General features: G+C 48.1%; 1 protein-coding gene across 2 annotated transcripts in view; it reads right to left on the bottom strand.

The window, feature by feature from the left end:
- Positions 1-17,647, bottom strand: part of C7PHXorf58 (chromosome 7p CXorf58 homolog) — a 439,812-nt gene that overhangs the window by 95,579 nt on the left and 326,586 nt on the right. For both annotated transcript variants that reach the window (XM_069637280.1, XM_069637281.1), the window contains exon 6: positions 16,865-16,996. In XM_069637280.1, coding sequence (XP_069493381.1) covers positions 16,865-16,996 — 132 coding nt within the window. The remainder of the gene's footprint in view (positions 1-16,864; positions 16,997-17,647) is intronic.

Raw genomic sequence — 17,647 nt, 5'->3', positions numbered from 1 at the left:
ATTGGGACTCCGTGATGGCAGAGCTCGTGTTAACATGCAGATGTAAGTACACCTCTAGCAGGTGACAACGAGAGGTTGATGCTAAGTGGGAAGTGGGAGAACAGGGACAGCATTGTGTGGGTTTGTGCTTGTGAAGAAGAGGGAGTGAGAGAGTGTGGTAGATTGGTAGGCATTGGAGTTGGATAGTGTGTGAAGGTCACCTGGCAGTTTTTGTTAGTAGTAGTATTATAAGTATATGAGAAGAGAAACAGAGAAGTAGGATCATTTCCGAGTAAGGGGAGAAGATGGCACCATATTTTTAAATGTGATAAGAGAACAAAGAAGTAGGGGCTTCGAATAATTAGAGTGCTCGGATTCCTGTGCCCAATATATCCCAGGTGGGGGGAATGAGAAGAAGTAGTGGTGGTTATTTTAGTTTATTATTCTAGCTTCGTTTTTTAGTGTTTTAACTTTTTATTGTTTATCAGGTGGAGGCCAAGGGGGGCCCTGCGAAAAGGACTGGTAGGAACGCTTATGACAAACTATATCTTGTGTATGGTCTGATATCCTTTGAATATAAAGGTTGTCGAAATGAAGTAGTGACTCCATTGGAGCATCTCTGCAGTGCATTGCCGTTGTATAAAGATTACATTGATAAGTACCACACAAAGTGGGTGGCGGAGACACAAGGGGGAATGTTCCTCCCATGGCCAGAGCAGTGAACGAATAATATGAGGAAATTGGAACACATGTACACATTACTGGCTGCTAAATACAAGGGTAAAAAGCTTCAAAGGAGAAAATAAATTTTAGAGTTGGGGAAAATGGTAGAAGACGTAGAGGATAATTATGAGTGCAAGACCCAATGTGACAACAGCCCACAACCCCGAGTGCAACTAAAATAGCAGCACCTGCGGGGTGCTGTTGCGCTTGACGGAGCATGGCCGCCTAAACAGGAGCTCCGAGCTGGGCGACTATATTCTCATCAACATTCGCTGTAGTACGCCTACTACTGAAGAAATAAGACTGAGGGCTCCTTCCATCAAACCTCCCCCGACCGCCACCTGAGTATTGGACCTTGATTTCAGCCCGTTCCACAGATATTGCCAGTCCTAGTGGACCAAGAGGCGGTGCTGCCCCCATCTGCTCGCCGCATCCGGAGAGGTCCGCTCCCTGCACTGGGATTTGCCACGGGTGCTGGGCCCGTGGTGGGGGAGGGGCGAGTGACTGCAGCCACAAGCTTGCTCAGCGCCATGGGAGGAAGATATTCGGTGGCCATTTCGGGGGTCCGCTGGCTCCCTGCCTCCTATACATCACCCTGTTTGGCCCCATATGTCCCCGACATGGGCTGGAGCCCGTGCTTCCTGGTCGACGTGGTGGCCCGGTGAAGATCATCTCCCTGTTTGTGACGGAGCGGGCAGGCCCCCGGTGGCGGCACTTTCACCACGACGTGAGACCCGAGCCTGCGGGGTGTGCGGAAGCCCCTACAGACCCATATGCCGGGCCGTCAGCTCCCCGGACATGCGGCGAGTTCATTTTTCGGCAATTACAGCCTCTGATGGGGGCTGGAAATCTCCCACTAAGCCAACAATACACGTGGAGGGATCGGGCTTCCCCACTGCCCACTACTCCTGGACTGTTGCGGGCCTCAACCCCTTCCTTTCTCTGGCTGCTAACACGGCCACCAGACATTAGCCCCAGGCCTCTACCTTCTGCGCCACGGCTGCAGGGATATTTCTCTCCCCCTGCAGCGCAGCAGCTCCATCTTCCTGAGGTCTCCAATAGACGCTTAATGTGGCACGTCCTCAGCATTCAACGGCCATCCAGCATCCTGGGCGAATGAGATCCTCACACTCCCCCTGATAAGTGAGGGGCAACACCGCATTCAGCTCTCCCCCTGATACGCAGGGGGACACAATACATTTGTCCACGGAGGGCCCAAGCCAAACTTACAAACATTGCCAGTCTTGCCATCATCAACAGTGCTGCTTGTTAATTGAACCTGGCTCCCCAGGGGTTAACTCCTGCCTACAAATTGCTCTGGATCACTTGCTATCTAGCCTGTATCCTGTGGCTCCTTTCTAGTGCAATCTGCTCCCAGTCTGGGCTGACCAATTGGAGTGGGGCTCCGCCTGCATACCCTAGGCTTTGCTATTTTAACCCCCACCCCCCTGGCTATTGCAGCTGACACACCACCATCTTTTCCTTGGCATCTATACATAGAAGTCTGCATATCAGTATAAATCCACATGTGAGCTGAACACACTGCCTCAATTTCAGTGCTCTGGCGTCTACACGCTAGCCGGATTGCCTCCCCTCCGCCACTTGCGGAGGACTACAATTACCCTTGCACTACTCCGGGGCACATCTGCACGTATTCGATATTGCGACACCTATCCCCCTTGCCGGTGCCCTGCTCCCAGTCTCCCACTTAGGGTCACTGCCCTGGCCTCACAGACCCCTTGCTCTCCTGCCGGGAGCCCGCCCCGATGCACACGGCAGAACCAGTGCCAAACCCGCTCCTCAAGACCAATCTGACATTTAGCAATACTTCTTGATCCCAGAGACCCCTACTTGCTACCCTCAGACCACAAGCCTGTGAACCGTCCTGCACCCTAAGTGTGACGCATGTTCCGTGGGATCGCCCCGGCCGCTCGAGGGCGGTTCATTCACAGACCCTGAACCCTGCTGGAACCATGACCAAGGGGGCTGGCAAAAAATAAAGCTCTATCAACATGTTTGCTAACGCCCCAACCAAGTCGGCTGAACCTGAGCTGGCACCTGAGCCTACCACATCTGCATCTCCTGACCCCGCAGAGTCCCTGAAGATGTTTGAATTCATGCGTGAAGGGTTCACTGCCCTCCATTCTAAGCTTGATGATATAAATGGGACCATTTAATCAATTAAGGCCCATATGGAAAATACTGATGGTCGGGTCACAGAGGTCGAGTCCAGGGTGGGTACTGCAGAGGACGACAAGCGGCCCTTCGTTCGGAGGTTGCCACACTGTCTAGACAGGTGTATGAGGTTTCCATGAAGAACGAGGACCTTGGTTCACGCTCGAGTGTAACAACCTCTGCATTATCGGAATCCCCGAAGATAGAATCGAAGGACCCATGGAGGACTATATCGAACACACCTTGCTCCAACTGCTTGACTCTCCTAAGTGGTCCCCACAATTTGCTATAGAGCGGGCCCACCGCGCACTTACGGCGAAACCTAAACCGGGTGCGCTCCCACGCCCCATCATTGCAAGGGTTCTGAACTACTGCGATCGTGACACGCTACTCCGGGCAGCGAGAGCCAAGGGTGAACTCCTACTTGGTTCCGCCAGGGTCCATTTATATCCTGATTTCTCGATCTCTGTCCAACAGGAACACAAAACTTTTCTGGCTGCCAAGAAGAGATCGCGAGAACTAAGGGTGAAATACGCCATGCTGTACCCCGCCAAGCTCTTATTTATAGATGAACACTTCCCCGGATAAACAAGTTTATCCTGGTATCTACAATTGCAATACGCTCATCACCGGGAGGTGTATGTCCTGATCCGGGAAGCCACTGAATATTGTTTTCTGTGGAGAAGTCCTCGTTCTAACCACCATGTTAAATGAGTATTTTTGTTCATTAATAGTCAGACCCTCATGTTGTACTCGAACCACCAGTCTTCATTACTACTTATGTCAGTACCACGTCAATCCTTATTATGTCCACAGCAAGGAAGCGAAGCCGCCCAACCGGCGCACAAGTCCCCAGGCGATAATGCCACTGTTTTTGGTTTTGTTGGATGGGTATTGGGTTTTCGTCCCTCTGTTTGGGAGAGGGCTGTTTGGGTTATTGGAAAATTATGAAAAAAAAATGCAAGGCATGCACGATGGAGGAGTGCGAGGTTATGCTATGGAGGCCACACCTTGTTAATAGACACATCTACTGATCTCTGCACTGGATCCCCCGGATACTGCTACAACAACTAGTAATACCCCTGCTCTTTACATATTCTGATGGCTGATCATGACCTGGCCTGTATGAGTTGGAATGGGAGGGGTCTCTGTAATCCTAGAAAGATGCGGAATGTACAACTCTATGTGGAGCGACACGGGGTTCAAATCCTTTTTTTCCAGGAAACACATTTTTCAATCTGAGGGCTGCCAAAGATTTGCAAAGATATGGGTCCCCCAAAGATACTACACTGATTATTCCACTCAAAACAGGGGCGTTATAATTTTGATCCATAAGAGTATTAAGTTTCAGCACATTGTGTCTCACATAGACCCCCTGGGGCGATATGTTTTACTTTATGGCAGACTACACAACAAAGAGATTGTACTTCTTAATGTGTATGTCTACGGCCCCAACTTTGATGACCCCGAGTTCTATTCGCATCTCACTGATCTGCTTGCTGGATTCCCCCTCGTACCCACCCTCTGGGGCGGGGATTTCAATACGATCCTCAACGTTGATTGGGATAGATCAGGTACCAGACCCTGCCAACTCTCCAGAGCTGCTAAAACAATCCTAGAGGCCTTGTCACAACTGGGGCTCTCGGAAGCATGGGGGCTAGTGCAACCCGACTCCTGAATGTATTCTTTCTATGCCTCCATGCACGACTTGCACTCCAGAATAGACAGATGGCTGACATCGACATACTCGTTAGGAACATTGCACATATGTCAATCCTCCCCAGGACACACACAGACCATTCGCCAGTGACTATTTTCCTCAGGTGGGGTACTGATCAGAGAAAAATCCGCTCATGGAGACTGAAACCACAATCGGATGCAGCCTTCAAGGCTGACCTGGAATCCGCCATTGATGATTATTTTGCACTGAACACCGGTCGGTCCGCACACAGGCTAGTCTGTTGGAGTCGTTTAAGGCTTACATTAGGGGTATAGCTCCAAGGAGTCCGGGATCCTGAAGGTTATTCGCATTGACATATCGAAGAGTGAAGCAACACTGTCCTCCCTTGAGGCCCAATATGCCCAGTACCAGTCTCCAAAAGCCCTTTCCGATATCAGTATCGGATTGGACGCATTTCGTGCCCATGCTGAAAGGGAAAGGAAGTTCATTGATGATCCCGGACTTGCACGGCAGTATGGAAAGGGTGAGCGGCCTGGCCACGTGTTGGCCAGGCTTCTTCGCCAGGAAACAGGATCTCCATATATCCCAGCTATAGAAAGGCCTGATGGGTCCTTGGCCCTTCTCCCACAGGATATTAATGCAGAGTTTCAATCGTTCTATCAAACTTTGACACTGTTCCCTAGGTCGGAGGTTGACACATACTTGGACAGCTTACCCCTCTCTGTTCTCTCTGACGAAACTAGCTCCTGCCTGGACACACCTATTACAGCCAAAGAAATATCGCAAGCTATTGATTCCCTTGCTTCAGGTAAAGCCCCTGGATCTGACGGCTTTCCGATTGAATTTTATAAGCAATTTAAATCCTGACTGGTCCCCCAACTCCTGACATTATGGCAAGAATCCTGCGAGGTGGGTTCACTTCCCTCCTCCCTCCGCGAAGCCATAATAACTGTCCTGCTCAAACCGGGCAAACCTTCTACTCAATGCAGTTCATATCGGCCCCTTTCCCTCATCAACTGCAATGTTAAGATTTATGCTAAGGTTCTGACCCTACGGTTGACTCCTTACATATGTCCCATATCATTCACCCAGACCAGTCGGAATTTATCCCGGGTACGTCCACATCCTTTAACTTATGCCGCCTTTTTAATATCATCAGTCGAATTGACCCTACTACTCAGGCAGCCCTCGACATGCAGAAGGCTTTTGATTCCGTCTCGTGGAACTACCTTTGGCGGGTGCTTGAGAAATGCAACTTCGGGCCCCGCTTTCATTCTTGGGTTAAACTGTTACATTCTGACCCAGTGGCCAGGGTCCGTACTGAGGACAGATGCTCGCCCCCTTTTACATAGCTAGAGGCTTGAGACAGGGCTGCCCCTTCTCTCCTCTAGTTTTTGCCATAGCTATTGAACCTTTGACGGACAGGATACGGCAGGCACATTCACACCGAGGTCTGAGAGCGCTGGACACACCTGATATTGTCTCCCTATACGCAGACGATTCCTTACTCTTCATTCGCTCACCAGAACATAACCTAGCCCCGATCCTCGGAGATGTTATCCACTTTGGGTTTTTATCGGGCCTCAAAGTTAACTGCTCAAAATCAACTCTCCACTCACTGACGCCGCCCCCGACCTCATGGGGTTTACCTGGACACAATCCGAACTCACCTACCTCAGGCAGTGGTTGCTTGCCACCCCGACAGTATGAGACCAATTATCTGAATTATTTTACCACGCTTACCAACAAATGCCTGGGCTGGGCCAAACTTCAACTCTTCCTTGCTGGCAAGATTGGTATCTTGAAGATGGTTGTGCTTCCCAAACTCCTTTATCGTTTCCTTAACCTCCCCCTGTGGCCCGGCAGGGAATTTTTCCAGTCTCTAAGCTGCATGCTCAATGCATTCTTATGGCACTCCGGTGCAGTTCTTCTTAAAACATTGGCTGCCCCCATGGAGAGCGGCGGCTTTGGAGCTCCCAACTTCGAAAAATACTGGCTGGTCACCCAAGCACAATTTGCCCCATACTGGTTCACCATCTCGAACCCCCCACCCCCACATATCAGACTTGAGTGCAGTGCGGTTGGAGGATGGGATATTCGTCCCTTAGCTCTTTCCCCCCCCCTGCTCTTAACTGTAGTCCCCTAGACCCGGTAGGCACCACTTTCTTTGCTCTAGCTCAAATGTGGAAGCTGTCCGGTGGATCTCGCCCCTTTCATAGTTGTCTACGCCACTGGAACTTCCTCTCAGGAGCCCCCTGCATCCCGATGACCGAGGTATGCCACTGGGCGGAAGCGGGATTCGAAACCATTAGAGTCGTCTTTGATCAGGGTAGTTTCCTGGAATAGGCGGACTTACCAGAGGCCCTATGGCGACATTCACCCATCTGGCTCCAATTTTCAGGCCTCCGCCAATTCCTCAAGAGAAATTATCCGAGTTTCCCCATAACGCTGCAACTACTAGAGGGAAGTTTTCCAGACTGTACGCCTTACTGCAGTCCAAAACTCTTCTTTCATTTGATAAGCTGAAACACTCTTGGGCAGTGGGCCTGGAGGTTGACATAACTGATCAACGCTGGAAGCGTATGTGTGCTCGCACCCACAACATATCATTCAACTCCCATTTCAAACTTATTCAATTTAAAATCTTACACAGATTCCACTACACCCCAATTAGATTACACAGGTTGTTGCCGGTCCACTCTGCCAGATGCCCCAGTTGTAGATCTGTGTTAGGCAGAATCCTGTGCAGTGCCCTTAGGGACCATTACACACAATTAAGACTACAAGTGGCAATACAAGTTCACCTTTGGTACAAGCCTGTACTACACTGTTAAAGTGGTAGCAGTAGCGGAGCAGCCAGACTTATCTCAAGAGTAAATGAGCAGTAGTAGAGATTACACAAAGGACCAGAATTACTGTGACTCAAGCAAACACTGACTCAAGGTTTCAAGTAAAAAATATAAGTACATTTATTTTAAACCATCTGTTTGCAAAACACTTCACTTCTATAAATTCGAAACCACACAGCAAATACACAACACACAACCAATTCCACTTGTTCCAGCAAATTCAAGGTAAGTACATTGGGATTTGACAGACCGGTGTTGCGAGACTAACGCGTACCCGCGGATAGAAATGCTCACGAAGTTAAAACACACTTTGTACTTAAGAATTTTAAACAAAGAAAAAGTGGATAAAATCGCAGGCAATACTTTTGTCAAGGCAATGGAATCGGAGGACTCGTTCAAAGATACAGATTAAAGTCAATAGGCCTGCGCCAGTGTCGATGGAGCAGATGCTCAGTTGCCGAGGATCACTTAGATATTGTCAGATGGAAGGAAAAAAGAACAAATCTTCGTGGAGGAAAAGGGTTCACCCCGATTCCGGATGGTCAGTCGGGGGAGAACGACCAAATGTGCAAAGTACCTTATTCCGTTGGAGAAAAGCTGGTGCCACAGCAGTTGTTCCTGGTAGTTCCTGCAGACTCACGGTTCCTGCGGCTTGAGTCATGGGGACAAGAAGGACGACGTCTGGAGCGATCTGCACTACCCAGGGATGAGGCCAGCAGCAGCGAAAAAGACAACGATCAATAAAAGGTGCACTCCTTTAAATCAGGAAAGGGCTCTTCTGATGGCTATCCGGACCACTACAGCACAGCAGCGATTTCGACCCAGGAGAGGATTCTCCGACTGAAGAAAAGACGAGCTGGTTGATCCCACCAGGCTCAAGGGAAGAAGTCTCCGGACTGGATCCTCTCTTGTTGTTGAAGGGTAGATAGCTCAGGACTGCAGCAGGGCTTCACCGGGACTAGGGGTTGCATCAGCCGTCGTCTTCTCCGCTTCTCTTGGGTTCTTTGCAGTTCCAGTGGCGACTCTGCCTTCTAGCCCAAGAGTCCTGCCTTTTATGCCAAAATCCCCCATTCACACAGCCTGGCTGTCAGTCACTCAGCAGGGGGGTTCTCCAGCCCGGACAACCACATCAGCCAATCAACACAAAGTGCGATTCAGGTCTCCAAGAAGACCCTGTGCAGGGGGGTGACTACACCCCTTCCTCACATTCAGCCCACCTAGACACCCAGATGCCAAAGGAGGGCTTCTGGCCAGAAGCCCGCCAAAGGTCGGTGAACAAAGAAGGCAAACCTGGTTTGCCACGCGAAGAAAGACCCAAGAAGGATGTTAACAAAAAGAAATGGCGATTAAACCCAACCAAACCCGATATAAAAAGTATTTGGGCTAGCAGGTTTAAAGTTCGAGGCTACTAGAATAGCCTAAAACGTTACCACGTTATGTAATATAATCGCGGTCGGAAAATTAGGGTAGATACCACTGCCACCAGCCAAGTCTTAATGTTAAGGGAGAGAAACAATGCTCCAAGAGGCACAGATAAAAACGGCTAAGATTTAACCCTTTCCAATACTCCATAAAAGATGGGGTTACTGGACCTGTGGTTAAAGTGACTATGTAAAGATAATGGCAACTTTACCCTTTTCTGGGGGACAGTAGTTAGCCCCAGAAAATGGAGTCGTGGGAAGTCTAAGAGACAACCCTGTGTCACTGAACTGAAGGTGCTGGGTAACACACGAAAGTGTGGGGCTACTGAAGTGGTGTCCTTCAGAGTCCACAATCACAAAAACAGTTGAAATACACATGGCAAAACACAGGTAAGAGTGGGGGAAAAGCTCACACTCTTACCAAGTGGAAAAAATAAACTCCAGAAATCCAGGAAAGCTGCTGAGGGACTCACTAGGTAAGGGAAATTAGCCATTGAATGAGAATTCTCCCTAACACTCTGAAGATGCAACCTATATTCATATGATCTGGTCCTGCCCCCGCCTTACTCACTTTCAGCTGTCCTGGACCACGAAATCACCCCATCTCCACTGAAATGTCTTTTTCATGATTTCCCCGGTCTCGGCCGAGATCTCCAAAAGTTGCCGGGGCTATGCATGCTACTCGCAGCACTCTGCATTCTGCTATGTTGGCTCCGGCCCCGAGTACCCACGCATTCACAGTGGCTAACCACTGTGAACTGGGCCTTCGACGCGGAGGAGGCGTGGGCGGCTCAGCAACCTCCAAACACAGAAATATCTGGTCCCCCGTTTCGCTCCTACATCTCCTCTATTTCAACTGATGATTATGATAGTTCATCTGCACCTCCCTCCCCTGACAACGTTTTTACCTGAACAATGACCCTGAATGCTGTTTCATGTTTGTGAGGTGAATGATTACTGGTCTAGTACCCCATTGACCTGATTGTCGATAATGTACACCATTTATTCATGCCATTACTGTAATTGTTGATTATTACCTACTGCTCGCTCTTCTATTGTTATGTCAAGCACAGTAAAGTTTTTTTAAAAAAAAAGAAAGAATAGCAGCACCTGAAGGAACATAGTCACCCCACCCCAAGTAGGCTGTACCTGACACTTCACACCACAGGATATACAAACCCCACATATGTACCTCACCCGCCATAGTACCGCCCTCACCAATTCAACCGCCACCATATCAAACAAACACTAACAACGCAGTACCACTGGGTAGGAAACCCCATAATGAATTAGAAGAAGCTTTATTAGCAGCGCAGGCAGAGCTGGCACGGGTGAGGGACCTCCGGGAAGAAGGGGGTAAACTGGGGTGTGGATTAGAGGCATGGAGGGCCGGAGACATTTTGTTCAGATTGGACAGCACTTGTCATGATCCATCGATCACGCCCCTTCTGGTCTTCCTGGTCCCTGGCACGTCAGGGGTTACTCGCTGTAGTACACCCAACATGGCCGTATACACGGAAGGCGGCCTATTGACCTTTACGTCCTATGCAGCACGTTCTATAAATTAGCCACTCCCCTGCGGTTCCGCGTGTCTCAACGCTACCGATAGCTGTGGCCTGACGTGCTCCGTAGTTCGTACTCCTGAACTGTGTTGCTTCCTGGTCCCCGGACCATCCTCCTCCTCCTTTCCTACTACCTTCCTTGATCCTGTCTCTTCCGCGTTCCGCGCAGACCGCCTCCGTGTGCTGTCTCCATTGCAAGCTTCCTGGAGTTTCCTAGATCCCGGACGAAGAAGCTGATCGAATCCTGGAATCCGAAGACGGCCGAGCGGGCTTGTACAAGACCCGAACCGCTCGAAAGAAAACCCCGACAAAGGACTCCGCAAAACAGAGAAAACAGGTGAGAAAAGGGGAAACCTGTGACAGCACTGCGATCAAGAATGTAAATATTGAAAAGGGGAAAATGACGAGCGAGGAGCAGAAAGCGCAGCTTATGGGATGGTGAGGTCAGACGGTGATCCAAATAGATATTTCGAGAAGGAGCGGGACATGAGGAGGAACTGGTGGAGGAGGCGTCAGCAGTTACCCCACAGGTAGAGAGCTTTTGGGGTGAGCAACTGAGGAATAGATTTGGACGGGTAACAGTGGCTAAGAAAAAGGGACGTGACAGCGGGCAGGCAATATGAGGAATGGGCACGCAGATGCCACTACTGCATGGTGGGTGCAGTATGTTCCCTGGGCTCAGATGGATGAGAACAACCGGATTAAAGCGCTCCCGCCCCTCATTGCTGGGGCTGGGAAATGGATATGTGCTTTTGAAAAACAAACAGCTGGAATCCTTTTAGCAGTGGGAGACATAAAAAGTGAGTTTGTAGCAATTGTAGGGAATCGGGCGGGAGATGTTTGGGTTAAGGTTGGATACCCAGGAGTGAAAGTATATGACAACACACATGATGGGGTGCCTTTTAATAACATCAGAGCACAGGTGTGGGACGCACTGCGGCAGGCAGACACAGACATGCCATATTTGCAGTCCATTATGCAATATATGATGGGGGATGATGAAGACCCTGCTCAGTACATTTTGAAGGTACAGGAGATGTGGAGGGCTGAGACAGGGGACCAGTGGGACCGATCAGTTCCGCTTTTCTATTTTGTCATCAAAAGGGACTGCCCAAGGAGGTACAGAAAGCACTGGAGAAGATTGTAGGCATAAAAGCAAAAGGGTAGGCCGAGATACAGGCTATAATTATACACCACTGTAAACTAATCAAAGAGGGAAAAGGAAGCAGCATAAAGGATGCAGACTGAGGAAGCAAAACTGGTACTGAAAGAATTAGCTAAAATAGCAGTTGAAGGGGCAGTAGCGGCAGTTGCACAGATGGATTTAGTAGAACAAGCAGCAGCGCGAACAGATGCAAGAATATCAGCTTTTTAGCCAGGTGGAGGACAAGGGCAATGGAACGGTGGACCTGAGCCACAGTGTTCTGAGTGGTACCAAGGTGGTCAGCAGCGTGGAAGAGGGGGGTTCCAAGGGGATAGAGAGGGCAGGGGCAAATTTGGAGGGATGGGACAAGAGGGAAAGCAGGACCAGTGCTGGGGATGCGGGTAGTGGGGTCATTTTGCGAGGCAATGCAGAAGCAGAATGGGAGCAGGATACAATCCATACACCCCCACAAGCCCAGCGCAACAACAACAATTTCCTGCCCCCTCAATGCCCACATCCATACCTTATGAGATACACCAAGCAAACACACAGCTACCACCATGGCCCCCACAAGTACAGCTGCCTGCGCCCCAGGGCAAGCAGCACCACTGAGCCAATCTTAGGGGGGGCCCAATGCCCAGAGGTAATGCCGTCACAAATGGTACTGTGGTACCTTATCGGGGGTGAATGTCATGGGAGGCAACCCTTTCATGTTCCTGGGTACCAACACATATCCTGACTAGGACAGCCCACAGAAAGTGCTTGCGTGACCAGTCCTGTCCATGACTACCCACCCTGACGAGAAACCCTTAGTGGGCGCGGAGATAGGTAATAAGCAATTCATCTTTATGGTCAACACAGGTGCGACTAAATCATGCATCAGTGAGGGAAACTTCCCACTATCAGATGAAACTCTCGACGTGCTAGGCTTCTATGGGGCTACTGCCATGGTTCCATACACAGAAGAAGTAGCCATTAAAATAGGGGGAAAAGAGGTGCATGCACCCTTATTCTATTGGGAAACCACCAGAGTAAATTTGCTTGGGCGTGATTTCCTGAGTAAATTAAACATGACCATCTCCTTTACAGATTGGGGGATCATTTGTGCCACCCCAGGAATGTGTGCCATGAGAGCAATGGTGATAATACAGGCCACGGGAGGGGAGGGGAGGTGGTGGTTCATGGCATTCCTGCCGACCCCGATATGTTTGTGTACGGATCAGTTTTACTTGATGCAGTGCCCCAAATTGATATGATAGGTTATTTATAACGCGCTTAATACCCAGAGGTTTCTAAGAGCGGACCTGGGAATCGAACCTGTGTTGCTCCGTGTCGTCTTGCTTCCAAGGCGAGCACGTTGCCACTGAGCTATCCTTGATAAGGCATGTTGGCGGGTACCATCTGATTTTATCGTTGGGCCTGTTGTGACCCCAGACCTTGTGGCAGGGACCATACTCTCACTGGATTTGCAAGTCTTGCCGGTATCTGCAAAGATGATTGTTATAATTGGAACAGATTCAGATGGATGTGAGTGGCACACTATATTGTGTATTGACCCGACGGTACCCCTAAAAGAAGTTAGATGCAGAAATGTTTGAGGCTCGGGTTAATGATGGTGGAAAAGTGCTGGCTATTTGTATCCTCTGTGAGATCATGGTGCAATATCATAGGGTGCAATGTTCTTTGATGGCCCTTATCGCCCCACCCCCCTTCACTAACAAAGACCTAGAGCAAGTCCCAGAGCGCTTATGGGCAACAAACGCTCACGATGTAGGGTTTTCGCAGGAAGTGACAGCTGTAATATTAGCACTCAAACCAGTTATAGTGTTACCCCGAGTAAAACAATATCCATCACCCAAATAAGCAGAAGAGGGAATATAAGACACTATTACTGCGCTTCTAAATCAGGGAATTATTGTGCCCTCCACCTCCCCATGCAAAATGGCCATATACTCAATAGAAAAGGCAAAGGGAGCAAGTTGGAAAATGATCCAGGTTCTCTGCCCCATAAACGACATTGTACAGGCAGAATTTCCTGTAGTTCCTAACCCCGCAACCATTTTGTGCAGCATCCCAAAGCAAGCAACACACTTCACTGTGGTGGATTTGAAGAATGCCTTCTTTTCCATATCTCTGCACCCAGACTCTCAATAACTCGCATTGTTTACGCACTGCGGACTGCGCATCAAGCACAGATGTTCCTCGGGTTATGCAATTACTCTAGAGCAATGATTCTAGATTATGCAGCCGGGTCAGAGAGGCATTTTCCCAACCTCTTATTTCCAATGAGTCTTTAACCAAAATCATGGCACACTTGTGTCCGAGTTGCATTCCTGACTCCTCAGTGTCTTCACCCCTTCGTCTTATATTTGGTCTCTCAGCCCTGTGTGGGCTTGTGGCTTTCTCAGCCCTTTCAGCCCCTTGTGGGGTATGCAGATTCTTAGCCCAGTGTGAGCTTTGCTCTAGCCTCACTGCCCTCCACCCACTTTTGGTACAAGGTTGTGTACTTCTGTTCCAGAGGCGGGGTGCATCCGGGGCTTCAGTGTCTCTGGCCGGCGCAGTCATGCATCTCAGACCTAGCTTCAGTCTGTGTGGTCCTGTTTCTCTTGGTGGCTTCTGAATGGGTTTTTCGCTCTACGGCTGCCTCTCTTCTGTGCTGCTGGCATCCAGGTCTATTTGTGTTCCTCCCTGGAAGGAAGGTAACAATGCCATTGGTCCTGGTGTTCACAAGAAGGTGGTGACAAGTACAGGTCGGTAACCAAGCCATCCACTTTAAATGGGCTCTGAATACGATTACCCTGTTCAGCCCCCATGTAATGAACAAACATGGAGGATTTAGAAGTAAATGGAGGGGGATGGAATCCTTGCTTTGCATTTCTTTGTCCCCAGAGCGGCAATCCCACTTTCCTTGTCCCCTGGAGAGGTTATTGCACAGCAGGCTCACCTCCCTATCCCAAAGAGGGTGGCTCTTCCTTGGGGAGAACTGACAAATTCCCTTGATTCGCCACAGCTGAAAACCTTCTGGGTGTTTAGCAAACAATATGGTTAGTAAAGACTATAGGCTCCAAAACCTGTATGCTTACTGTGAGGGGTCATAAATGAGAAGTGGACACAAAGTGATAGTGTTTTCAACATCAGACATTTTTATTGAAATAAAAGGGTTTGGATAAAGGCCTATCTGTCCCTATACTTAGGAGAGTTTCCCTACCTTGGAAACTAAAGATCAGCCTGTGTCTCTTCAAAATGATATACACTGTCCTTGTGTCCAAAACACTTTCATAGTGTGACACTCACACTAAAGATAACCTAAAAGTATAAGGAAAGTGGATCTGATGTAAAATGGTGTTCAAAAACAAATTGACACATCCAACAAAGTAATCCTCGGATCAAGAGAGAGAATTTCATCCCCCTGAATGTCTCGGGTAGGATGGAAAAAGGGTTTCTTGAAGATAATCATTCCTTATAATCACTTCTTGAGGATAACAAAATTGTCTCTTTCAAACAATCACTTCGTATGGATAACCTCCTGGTATACTCCAATGCCAGGAAGCCTTTCTGGGGGCTGCAGATTCCCTGGTATACTCTCCTCTCCTGCCAGGTATCTTCTCCACAAATGCTTACTGCCCGATGTACTATTTTCAACAGAGCTTCCTATTAAAATGTTCTCTATCTTTTAGTATAGTACAGTTGTATTCCTCAACTTTCTTGATTTAAGGTATTACTTGTTCCAACTTTCCCCACATTGACATCTCATATATGGAGACTTGTTCAAGTTCACCCTTCTAACTTCTTAAATAGTGTTCTTTGGCTTTTGGTAATACTTGCTCCAAGTTTTCCTACATTAACATTTCATAAATAGAGACTTGTTTAAGTTTTGTCTTTCAATTCCTTCATCATCATTCACTGGCGTGTGGCAATACTTGCTCCAATGTACCCCATATAGATATTTCATACATGAGAACTTGTGCAAATTCTGTCTTTGTTTTCTACTTGGTCGGTGTTCAACTAAAGTTCTTGGTGGTTCCCACGCCTGTCCGTATGCCTTGGGGTTACCAAAGGCTGTGGGCCAACTCACCAACAGTGCCTCCGACTCATGGTGTATTGTTTCAGCAAAGCCTTTGCTTCGGGATGGCGTTCTCCACTCTGTGGACCCCCTCTCAGCTCCTCTGCTGTCTATGCATGCATCTGCCGGTAAGCCTGCTGTCGTTGCCGGTAGCCCAGCGGTATTCTCCAGGTCCCTGCAGGAGCTTCTGTGCATCGCGCCACGCCAGTAAGCACTACGCCGGTAAGCACTGCCTGCAAGCTGCAGCTTGGGAACACCTGTTCACATCAGCAAGGTTCGCTCCCATGCCTCTGCCTTCTCCCGTGGCTCTGCTTTCTTCCATTCTGCTTCTCTACCCCCACCCCTTACAGATGCTGGCACCATTTTCCTATGTCCTGCATAGTGTGATTACACTATAACCACTAGTCTGCATGTTTAGCTTAGTGGTTCTGTTGATCCACATTGCCGACTCCTTCCTCGTCTCAGTACTTGAGGCCTTATGGGAGTTGGAGTCCATAGGTTTCATAAGACTTCTAAAGTGATTTTGCATGGAATTTTAATTTAACACAAAAACATCAAAGACAGGAGGTGTTATCTGTTTATTATGTACATATGTGTTGTGAATGTTCCCCTATCTAGAATGTCTGTCAAGAAGAGGTTTTAGAGTTTTACAACGAGAGGGATTTGTATAATTGCAGCATGCCATCAGGAAATTAGGGATTATAGGGTCTTCTTCACATGAAAGTGAAGAATTCTGCGTCTCTCCGGAGGAGGTCACCACATCTCCCCAACAGCCATCTCCTCCCATGTGATCCTAGCTCATAATACCACCCAGAGGGTCAGGATCAGGTAGTGGCTGCCGTCTCCTGGCCACATGGGAGGAGATCTCAGGCTGGGGATCAGTGATGACTCTGCAGTATTCATCACATTACCAACCGCAAGATTGGTACCAATTCTCAAAAAAGTAAACCAAAAAGTATTTTGGTTTAAGGCTGAACAGGGGATATGCAGTGGGTGAGGATATTTGATGATGTGTATGAGCACCAAACATTACTGTGCACAGATTTCAGTCTTCCAACTGTCCAGTATTAACTTTCTAAATGTTGGCAGTTTGAGGAAACCGACATGAGTCATGTGATAGTGACTTTAGGTATAATGTTTCATTCTGAACGTAACCAAATGAAAGAGTTAGGGGAAAGAGCTATATAGAAGATTTGATACATCATGAATCAGAACTGATGTTTTCATTTATTTTGATAAAAAGGTAAACATGTTTAAAAGTTCTTACTTGCATATAATCCTTCACAGTTGCTATGTCTATTAGGTCTGTTACTTTTTGTTTCTGATGCTGAAGTTGATCGAGTATCATCTGATCATAAAATGTCCGGTGCCCCATCAATTTGCATGCATCGGCTGCTGCCTAGAGAGTGAAGTGGAAAAAGACAGAACAATTCTCAATTAAAACATACAGAAAGTCAGTTTAATAGTGCAATGGATTGGTGATCAGATACATAAAAGAACTTTTAACTAGATGTCTTTGTTTAACTTTTTTTATACAAAATCTTTTTATTGGCATTTTTAGTGCAACAATTCTGTTTCCAAGCAAGGAAACAATATTCCACTTTCATTTTATGACACAGTTAGCTTACTTAGCTGTCAAATAACATTCAACATGAAATATTTCCCAACTGTTCCTAACCTCCCCTCCCTTCCCTTCCCTTCCCATCCATCAACTCCACACCTCCAGCGAGGCAACTACATTATGACATAACTCAGATCTAAGAGCATACCTAGTCCCTACACAGGTCTTTATATTTTCAGCGCAAATGTCATGCAGTTCACCAGCAAGCCCTAATCTATTTCTCCTTTCGTAGCCTCTAGAAGTTTCCTGCTGTCGGGTCCTGTACCCTATGACTAAAAGACCTAGTAGCCTTAATCAAGTGGGCCATGTGTAATCCTTTTTGTGCTTCCTAATGTGCTCTAAGAGCGGCCTCCATACTGCGACATACTTTGCGAGGTCACCTGTCACAGAATGGGAAATCTTTTTGTTCAGAATAATGCCCCAAATCTT

Source organism: Ambystoma mexicanum, chromosome 7p (assembly GCF_040938575.1).
Source record: "Ambystoma mexicanum isolate Mex_15411 chromosome 7p, UKY_AmexF1_1, whole genome shotgun sequence".
In the NCBI taxonomy this organism is placed as follows: Eukaryota; Metazoa; Chordata; class Amphibia; order Caudata; family Ambystomatidae; genus Ambystoma; species Ambystoma mexicanum.
Note: the sequence above shows the minus strand (reverse complement) of the source record. Positions and strands in the feature narration are given on the sequence as shown.